The 10,505-nt window shown below is 53.3% G+C and overlaps 1 protein-coding gene across 1 annotated transcript; it reads right to left on the bottom strand.

The window, feature by feature from the left end:
- Positions 1–4,731: 4,731 nt before the first annotated feature.
- POU4F3 (POU class 4 homeobox 3) lies at positions 4,732–7,762 on the bottom strand. Its single transcript, XM_003829082.4, has 2 exons — positions 7,369–7,762; positions 4,732–7,053 (listed from the first exon to the last, which is right to left on the bottom strand). Exons 1-2 carry the CDS (start codon positions 7,486–7,488, stop codon positions 6,157–6,159), a joined length of 1,017 nt encoding a protein of 338 aa, XP_003829130.1. The 5' UTR covers positions 7,489–7,762; the 3' UTR covers positions 4,732–6,156.
- Between the last annotated feature and the right edge of the window lie 2,743 nt (positions 7,763–10,505).

Genomic DNA, 10,505 nt, shown 5'->3' with positions numbered 1-10,505 from the left:
AATTACGGTGGTGCCTCCCACCCCATGTAATTCAAAGTAAAAATAATATTAAATGCTAAATATCTATAAAGAAGTCCAACAAAAGTCTGACTTTTCCCAGGATGAACACTTGAATTTTTGTATGTGTGTGTGTGTGTGTGTGTGTAATCCTAAAACTCAAAATCTTTTAAATATTAAATTACATATACAGTCTATAAAAAGAGAGCGAGCGCAGTTTCTGTCCCAGTTTGCCTCCAGTGGCAGGCAAGGCTGCGCAGGGCTGAACTGAGGGAGGGGGCAGAAATCTGACAGTTTACAGAGAAAAGTATAAGCAACGCGTGGGGAGGATTCTGAGCCGCGCGGACCCGGCAATCGCCCCTCCCGCGGTCCAGGGGACTCCTCAGGCCGGGACGCAGCCGAAGGGAAGCCCCCATCCGGAGGCGCCGGGAGGAGCCGGCGAACCCTGACCCAGCCGGGGAGCCCTGGGAGTCGCGCTAGTGCGGAAGCGCCGTCGGGGGAACAAGGGAAACCTGACTTGATCGGAAAAGAGCGATCGAAGGGGAGACTAATTTGTCCGCCGGGGTCCTCGCTGGCTCCGTCTGCCCGCCGGGGCGGGGTTACCGCGGGGGCTCCCGCCGCTCGGCGGAAGAGAGGAATGAGGGGAAGGCGACTCTGCGCGCTCCCGGGGACGCGGGCCCCCTCGCTCCGGCACATGGGGGCCAGAGTTTCGCGCCCGCGAGGCTGGAGGGAAGCTAAGAGGGGCTGAGTGAGAGACACGCGAACAGACGCACGCAGACAGGACGGGAGACGCGAGTGGCGCGCGGGACACAAAGGCGTGAAGGCTCCGAAGCCCGGCGAGGACAGCGGGCGTTCTCGGCTCCCACCACCTCCTCTGCTCGCGCTGCCTAATCTGGTGCCAAATCGGACTCACCTGCTCCTCCTTCACTCCCAGGCGGTCCGCTTCCCCACCCCAGCCAGAGGTGATCTCACTTGAGAACGGAAGAAGCAAAGGCACCGGGTTTTTGCCAGGTCTCTCCACTAAATGGCTGTGTTCACGACTTGTCCTGGGCAAGTTACATAAACTCTCCGTGCCTCTATGTTCTCGTCTGTAAAATGGGATTAAAAATTGTACCTACTCATGGTGTTGTTTAGGAATTAACAAACGAATGCGCTAAAGCGCTTGGAACAGTACCTCGCATAGGGGAATCCCGCCATACGTTTTAGATATCATCACTAGTCATTTATCCAGCAAACATTTGTGGAGCGCTTGTTCTGTGCGAGGCCCTGCGTTGAGTTCGGGGAGGCAGGGGTGAATTGGGTAGGTGCTATCAGGCAGTCTTAAAGACTAGGAAAGAAATAAAACGGGCGGTGTGATAGCGTGATTGGAGAAGAGCTGTTTTAGGTAAAAGGAGCCAGCTAAGTCCGTCCCGCTCTCTAGGCCTCACTGCCTTCTTCGATTTAAAAAATAAAAATAAATAAATAAATAAATAAATAAACACGGCTTTTAGGCGTTTTGCCCCTTCGGCTCAAACATTCTGGCGCCGGGGCCAAAAAGTGGGAACAGGGCGGGGAAGGGATGTTCGCTGGGAAGGAGGAGGAGTCCAAGACCCTTGCTTCTCCTTTGCCCTCTGGCGCCCCGCCCCTCCTCGGGAGGAAGAGCAGCGCGAAGTCTGGAGCCTTCGAAAAGGCTGAATGGTGCCCGGGATTCCGCCAGGGAGGAGGTTCCGGGCTCCTGGAGCCGCTGACCGGGGCCAAGCTTCTCAGTGGGGGCTATGTATTCGCACCAGGCACTCCCAGGGAGAGAATACTTCGTCCCTTGCGTAGCTGGGACGCACAAGGTGCAAAGCGGTTTCTTTTAAGCTTCCGTCTTGCCCGTGACAACCACTCCGAGAGCTGATAGGCACTGCTACCCTGACCAGACTGTGGCTCACAGAGGGAAAATGTTGATTCCACTTGACTCCAAGCCCTGAGCTTGCCCCACAACACTGCCTTCACTTTTCTGAGTACAAAAAATGTTTTAAAGCGACGAAATATCTATTAATGCCTACTACGTGTCAGGCCCTGGCCTTACGTGATCTCATTTAATCATCAGAGCAATCCTGAGAGAGTCTTTTTTCCAGTTTTTCCAGTTTTACAGATGAGGACACTGAGGGTCAGAGCAGTAAGGTCACTTAAGTAAGAGATGGAGCAGTTATTCCACCCCAGGTGTGTCCATTCCAGAGCCGGAGCTGTTTCCATCTCAGGAGGAAAGTAAAAGAACTGGAACTCAAACGTCAGGCACACTGGGCAGGGCAGCGGTCACTCCCTGGTCCCCCCTCCCTGGCTCTTCCTCTAGGTTCCAAGGGCCATGTCACAGAGCATCCCCTGTGTACCCATAACCACCAAAGGGTGAAGCACAGTCTCTTCTATCTAAACAAGAAGGACACTGGCTACCTTGAATGAAAGCCTGTGATGCAGACCACCGCCTTGCCCCGATCCCCATTCCCAGGGAGACTTGCCTATCCCTGATGGCTCTGTTCCTCCCTACAGTCCCTTGAATCCAGAGAGGATTCGGCTGGAAGGGGTGCTTTCATTTTACAAAACAAAAACCTAATTCATTCATTCAACAGACATCTAGTGTCTGCCACTCTAGGCCAGACCTTGAGCAGAGTGCTGGACATGAAGTAGTGAACAAAACTGAGACTACTTAGGCACACAGAGAGGAAGTCGCTGGCCAGAGATAACACCGTTCAGGAGCCCAGGACTCCTGCCACCAAGTTCTGCCTACCAGGGCTTTAGTCATGCTGGAATGTGTATGCCTAGCTCATTCTAGATGAAGCCCCTGTTCCAGCCAGGTAGTTCTCAAAGTCCCACCCTCCGGAGGCCCGATGCAGGTTTCCATGCAAACACCCCCAAATACTGACTTCACTTTCTCTTGGTACAAGTTAAAGAAACTCTCAGCTGAGTCTTGGACCGTGCGTGTTGCAAGCTGACATAATTAGGAAAATGAAAACCTGCTCCAGGTGATCTTAGGAAACACCCTCAATTACTCTTCAAAATAAATTTGGGGAAGTTTTACAGCTGGCAGCAGAGGCTTAGAGAGGCGATATGACTTGTCCAAGGTCACACGGTTCGGATGCATACTAGCCTTGTGTAAACCCCAGACCTGCCAGTACCACCTCCCCTCCCCCGAGAGGTCTGTGCCTCCGCCAGACGAGTGGCAAAGGCGACTGCACAATCCTGGGGAAACCACATCTCCAGTTGCTTCCTGAGCAAGCCGAAGAGTGAGGCGACGGCGCCGATCCGGCGCACTCAGGAGGAGGGAAAGGGTGGAGCGCTTCGCTGACCGGGCTGCAGCTCCGGCCTGCACGTAGGAACTGGTCAAAATACTCCTGCGCATCACGGTCTCCGGCGCCTGAAGAAGACTAGGCTCAGAGGCATGGCTCGGAGACTGGACCTAGTGCTACTGGACCGTCTTGGAGCAGACCTTGCGCTCAGGAGGCAGCTCCTGTCATCCTCTCCGTAAAAGTCTCCCAAACTTTTGCAGTTGTCAATTAAAAGAAAAAAAAAAGACTAAATAAATAACGGCAGAGAACTTTTCGAAAAGAGGATGGAGGCAGATTTCCGGTTCTCTCCCGAGCCCGAAAATGCGAAGGCTCTTCTTACCTGCAGGAAACCTTGCAGCCCGCAAAAGCGCGTCCTTCTGGAGCGCTTCGCTTCGGCGCGGGACGCTCACGGTTGTCTCCTCTGCAGCCCGGCTGGGCTCCGGCCCTGTGTTTTATACCACTATAGGCAATTAATATTGCATCAGCCGTATTTTAAATTTTCAAAACCCACAATATAATGTAATGGCATAAGGGCATTTATTATTAAAGGACACCCGATGGAGAGGGAGGTGGAGGAATCGCTGGGGCTGTTGTGCAAGGCGGGGGTAAAGGGCTGAGGCCCAGGGAGCTGGGGGAGATCCGCAAGTTAGCTTATGCGGTAGGGGGTGTCGCACTGCGCGGAGGGCAAACCCACTCTGCTCCGAATTTCGGCCCCGTGGTTTGATGACCCGCAACTCTTTGAGGACGAAGCAGGGAAATGTGCAGATGACTCCTGGACTTGGAGCATTAAATTTTAAATCAGGAAGGCGTTTCTACAGCTCGCAAATAAAAAGAGGGAGCGTAAAGAGAACAGGGAGCTGGGGTCTATGGAGCACCTACTATGTACAGGGCACTATGCTAGGCGCTTTGCAGCAGTTATAGCAGTACCCCCACAAAGAAGCCGAGGTGGACCCCAGAGTGAATAACAACCTGGATGAGAATTTCAGATGAATTTGGAACTCCGAGTGGGTCCCACTAGAGTGTCCCAGCGAACACTTTTCTCCCTCTTTGCCTCTATTATCTCACCTCCTTTCAAGCCCTTTGAATCTTTTAAAATAATTTGTTGCCTACAAAACCCAAGCACTAGTTGACGTCTTAAATAAACAATCTTACCTAGTCCTGACAATAACCTTGTGAAATAAGCGTTGGTCCCTTCATTCTGCAGACAAGCAATCTTGTTGGAGAAGGCTTAGAGAAATTAAGAAATTAGCCTCAGGATGGTTCTGCCAGTGAGCAGAGGCATTGGAGGCTCGAATTTCTATTAGTCCGGCTTCAAAGTTTACTAGCTAAGTCAAATTGAGCAGAGTCTCATGATGGCAGGCAGGGAAGCATGGAAGGAAGTGCCTTGAAACCTCAAGTTCAGACACAAGCCGCAGGGTCTCCCACGAGGAGCTCCAAGTGAGCCTGCCATGGAAGAGGAGTGGGGAGAAGGGATGGCTGGGGGCTGGGCAGCAGAAACTGACAGCCCAACCCTTTGGGGTTCTCCTTTTTAAATCCTTTTCAAAGCTAGTACCCCTTAACCTCTGAGAAAAAATAAAACCACTTTGATTCGGGTTGAAAAATAAAGCATTTATTTTAGAAGTTAATTCAAGGGGTAAAGAGAAAAGAAAACTTAATATTTTATTTGTATCTATTCAGAGAATGAAACCAAAGGTCACACAGCAACACACAAACTACATGAAACAACGAAAAAATAAAATAAAATTTGGGCTAGAGGGGCAGGGTGAGAAGGGTTCAGGCCCATGGTCCCACTCCTCTTCCCTCACAAAACTATAAGTGAACTTCCACCGAAAGACACCCACATAAAGGGAATGGAAAGAAGCAGAATTAAATAAATAATAGTAATGAACGATGTTAACAACAACAGTAATAACAAAAGTGCAAGGAGGTTAGACGTGTTGAAAGGACTTGCATATAATGCAGAGAAGTTACAGTCATTTTCCAGCAGCCGACTGCACGCTGAGCTGGCAATCTGGCAAGAGCAGCGAGCTGAGGTCAGAGAGTCCTCAACGGGTATGAACACTACAAACTCCCGCTCTCCAGCAAGCAGTAATTACCCCTCAAACACCAGTAGGTCGTGAAAGATGGCCGGAGCTGGTGCTGGCAGCTGCTTACAAACAGCCAAGCGATCCCAGAATTTTCAGTCGCCAGACTGGGCCCACCTGTTTTGGAGCCCTACTTACCACTAAAAAATGGCAACTTGGAGCCCGCAACTCCCTGCATACTTTCCCTGAACCTAATCTTCATGCTACCTTATGAGAATTTACGGCAAACCAAAGGATAAGGTGAATAGAATTTAGGCAAGGAAGGGAGTATAAGGCTATCCTTTGGAAACATACATGTATTTTATATACTCTAATAAATCTCCAGTGCATGTTTGTGTCCCCCTTAGATATCCTAGACTTTGTGTTATTATTGATCACTTCCTTTTTATCCCTTCACCCTTTGCCTAATCGCGCTTAGCAAAGTGGCATTTTCACCCTAGCTTGGGGCGGTTGGGCCAATTCACTGTCCTCTGCTTTGGGGCTCCTGCTCTGAAGTCGTGCGGCCCCCGCGCGAGGACAAATTTCAGCACCACGGACAGCACAAGTACACTCAGGCCCGCCCTTCTGCAATATTTTCCCAGCGCCAAAACTTTTTTTGGTGGGAATAGAAAGGAAAGAGAGAGAAGGCCGGAGGCAACCAGGCGGGACAAAGGGGGAAAGTCTGTGGCTTCGGAGGAGAGAGCCTAACCTGCCTAGGAAACGCCTTGGAGTTCCCGATAACCATCCCCCGAACCCGGGAGGGATGAGCACTAGGCTCTCCCAGCTCCCGACGCTGCACCCTGCCGCAGTCAGTGGACAGCCGAATACTTCATTCGTTTCTGTTTCTGTCTCTGGTTGCAGAACCAGACTCTCACCACGTTCTTTTTAAGGTCCAGTTTCTCAGCGATGGCCGCGATCTTCTCAGATGAAGGACGTGGCTGGATAGCGAAATAGGCCTCGAGTGAACGCTTCTCCGGCGCCGCGATGGACGTGCGTTTGCGCTTCCGTTCGCTGCCGTTGAAGAGCTCTGGCTTGCTGTTCTTCTCTCGGTAGGCGGCCTCGGCCTCCTCCAACCAGGCCTGGAGCACCGGCTTGAGAGCGATCATGTTGTTGTGCGACAGAGTGAGAGACTCGAACCTGCAGATGGTGCTTTGGCTCAGCGAGCCCACGCCGGGGATCTTGAGATTAGCCAGAGCCGCGCCCACGTCCGCCTGGGTCACCCCCAGCTTGATGCGCCGCTGCTTGAAGCGCTCGGCGAAGGCTTCCAGCTCGCGCGGGTCTGACTCCACGTCGCTGAGGCATGCAGGCATGGCGCTATGAGGGGCCACGGTGTGCGGGTGACTCATGCCCATGGCCTGGTGCAGGTGGCCCATGGCGCCCAGGTGGTGTGGATGGATCTGTGCGGGCATCACCGAGTGTTCCGGAGCGCCCAGGCCGCTCACACTCAGCGTGGGCGAGATGTGCTCCAGCAGGTCGCCTTCGAGGCCCTGGTGCACGGCGTGGTGAGGGTGTGAGGTGAGCGCAGCTGGGTGGGAGATGGGCACGGTGGACGAAGTGGACGTGCAGGGCACGCTGCTCATGGTATGGTAGGTGGCGTCGGGCTTGAACGGATGGTTCTTGCCGTGGGAGACGATATCCACCGCCGCCAGAGCTTCGGCGCGTGCCAGCAGGCTCTCATCAAAGCTTCCAAATATATTACCCTGCAGCTGCAAGCGAGAAGGCGCACAGCACGGTCAGTAGGGAATACTGTCAACACAGGATTAAAACACATTTTCAAGCAACCGAGATGCCTCTCCTCAAAGCCCAGGTCATAAAAATTAATACGGAGGCAGCGGCTCTGCTGGAACAGACGTGTGGATCAGAGACATGAATGAGAGAGAGAGCGCGCCGGGAGAGAACGCGGGGGAGACAAGGAGAGGGGTTCAGACAGCGGCGATTGTTCTGGGCGACATGAAAAAAACATGAAGCTAGTGCCTGTCAAAAAATGTGCCTTAGAGCGGTAATTATGCTCCACTACGTACCTGCGGGGCTGGGAGACAGACTCGGCGCATGGCCTCGGAGCCAGAGTGCAGACTGGAGAATTTGGGTTCTTGCAGCACCGGGTGCATGCCGAAAGGCTGCTTGGAGTTCATGGCCATCATCTTCGCGCTCCTGGCAGGGTGGCAGCGGGGGACATGGAATCAGGCTTGTCTAGCTTGCTTGCCGCTCTCCAAGTGAGCGCTGCTCAGCGCCCGCGCTCCCCTAGCCCTCTCGCTCGCTATCTCCCCTCTCCCCCACCTGCTTCTTCACTCATCTTACAAGCAGCCTGCCAGGAAGGGCCCGGGCGCGCGCAGGCGTGCTCACGCGCCCGGGACTCGCAGGGGCGGCCCGGGAGGTGAGGAGAGACAGCAGCTAGCCGCGCGCCTTTCTGCGCCCGCGGCGGCCGCCCCCTCCACAGCCTTTATACCCGGGCCTGGCCTGGCCTCTCCCAGTCCGCCCCGCCCCGCTGGCTCCAAGCCGCCAGACCTTTCCGATTCTTTCTTCTTCGTGGACTTCCCTTCCCGCATGCCACCCCAAAAGTCCCAAACCTCTCTGTCCTGTCCCAGCTCGAACTGCCAGGATAAAAGGGCAGCCCTGGGCTGAGCTGGGGCAGGAAGTTGACCTTACTCCAACTTCCCCTCTCCACCACACACACACACACACACACACACACACACACTCCGTCGGCCCGGCTGCCGCCAAACTGCCCATTTCCAGGGCGCTCCTGGCCTCACGCCCAAGCGGTCCACCAGAGTCCGGTCCCGCGGCGCAGCGAGGAGGCGCCTCCAAGCTCCCAGACGGGCCCTGGAGAGGGTGAGGGGCTGCCAGAACGAGCCCCAGGTGACCCCTCCTGCCCCCCCCCAACCGCGCTCCAGGGTAGAGGTAGGGGCAGTAACTGCCTTCTCAGTCCAGGAGTGGCTTCCTCCCCACGCTTGCCTTTCTTGCTTTTATTTGAGGGAGGTAACTTGGCCCACTCTTCCTCCAACCCTCCCGTCTAAGGAAGCTTGTGGAGTATTTTTTTTAGAATAGCGACTGTTCAGGATGGCCCTCCAGGCCTGGGAGTCCTTCAGTGCACTTCTGCTGGGCAGCCAGATCTTGCAAGCCCATTCCTCGTGACAACAGCTACCGTTTAAGAGTTCCTAATATGTGCTAGACAATTCAGAGTTTGCCCATAGGATTCTCATACCCACCGTATGGAGTAGGTGATGTTATCCCGTTTTACAGATGAGGAAAACAAGGATCAGAGGGGCTAATGATTAGCCCATTCACTCACTCACCCAGTTATCCATCCATCTTACAAATATTTACTGACGGCCTGCTGCTTCCCAGGCGCCTTAGCCTCTTGGTCTTCCTTCTCGAAATTTCGGAACTTGAGGGCTCTCGAGGTTAGCACTGCCCGCCTCCACCTCCCCTAGCCTCTTTTCCTCTCTACTTCCCTCTTCTTTCCTCTCCCTTGCCCAGCTCTAGTAAACATCGTGAATAATGGATGGGGAATCCTGGACCGCGACTACGCTGCACTCCGGTTCGGAGAGAAACCCCGCGCGTGCAGCTGTACCCCCTCGTCAGGGCCACTGCCTCCGCTGAGAGAGCGATCTTCCGGGCTTAGAGACCTCACCCTGCCTGTTATTGTGCAGGGTATGTGCGTGCCGGGTTTCCCAGAATCTGAACGAGGTGGGGTGGTGTGGTTTAGGGGAACATCCCTTAGTCCAAGAGGACGCCCTGACAGATCCGGGCTCCCTCTTCCTCTCGGCGCCCTCCAGTTGCTTTTCTCCCCATCCGAGCCAGCCCCCTCCGCTGGTTCCCGCCCTGCGATGGTGGGAAAAAGACTCAGCCCAGGTGCCTAGAGCCAAGGGCAACCCTTTCGCTAAAGCCCTCTGAGCCTCGGTTTCGGCGGCTCTTAAATGGGAATTGCACTACTGTCTGCCTCCTTGGGTTCTGGTGAAGACGTTCAGAGTTAGGGTAAGAAGAAAAGCATTGAGCCACGAAATTGGTACTCAGTAAACTCCCTCACAACCTGGTGCCATAGGGCTCAGGCCCTGGCCTCAGATTCAAAATGCGCCTCTGCCTCTTGCTGGCTGAGACCACGAGATATTCTCAACTTCTCTGTACTGCGGTGTCCCCATCTGTAAAATGGGGGTGATCATTTATTTCCCATTGATTGTTGTGAGGAATGCACTGGCATAAGCACATGGCACAGTGCCTGGCGCATTGATATCATTGAATACATGTTCCTCTCTTCTTCCTCAACTTAAAGAGAAAGCATGTGAGAGTGGGGGTGGCCCAAGTCATCCTCCTGGAACCCGGTTTGTCTGCACGTGCATACTGTGGATCCTTGCTCTCCATTCACCCAACATCTGCGTTGTGCCAGACCCCATGCCAAAGGCTGGGACACAGATGTGAATCAGAATCCATCCTGGCACTCAAGGAGTCACCAGTCTAATATTCACTTCAGAAAGTTAACTCTAAACTTGCCAAGCAGTAGAAGGGAGGTAGATTCATGAACAAGACACAGAGCATAAGGGTGGCAGGATTCTAGAAGTGCAGAATACACATCAGAACTATGGGCTGCAGGAGGGCTGGATTTGGGGCTGCATTCTGACACGGAGTATGGGTGAACCTGACTGGACCTCAGTTTACCTACAAGGAGTGGGCTGTATAAGATGATTGCTAAGCTTTAACAAGACTTCCAGCTTTAACAAGACTATCATTCTGGTTAATTTGAATGAAACATACTTTGAGCATGTCAGGAATTTATATCCAGGGACACTCAACTCCCCAGAGCTGAATGCAGCACTATTTTATCACTCACTAGGATTTAAGACCAGTCTTTGTTTTCTTCCCAGTGCTGGAAGCCCAAAGGGAAAAGGGGAATGAAACACAGGGATACACTGGTCTGTATTTTGCCTGGTCCCATGATGCCCTGAGACCCATACTCATTCCATAATACCCTAGTTGTCTGTGAAGCTGAACCCCTAGAAACTGGGAGAGAAAGGATTCATATCCATTCTCTTTTTCTGCTCTGTCCTCTCAGGGGTCTGGGAGATACTGGCCAGCATAGAGGTCAGGCATGAGTCAGAAACAGAGCAAAACTAACTGGTCCTCACATGCCTCCAATGTTGACCTTCACCTTACCCGCCCC

Source organism: Pan paniscus, chromosome 4 (genome assembly GCF_029289425.2).
Source record: "Pan paniscus chromosome 4, NHGRI_mPanPan1-v2.0_pri, whole genome shotgun sequence".
Lineage (NCBI taxonomy): Eukaryota > Metazoa > Chordata > Mammalia > Primates > Hominidae > Pan > Pan paniscus.
Note: the sequence above shows the minus strand (reverse complement) of the source record. Positions and strands in the feature narration are given on the sequence as shown.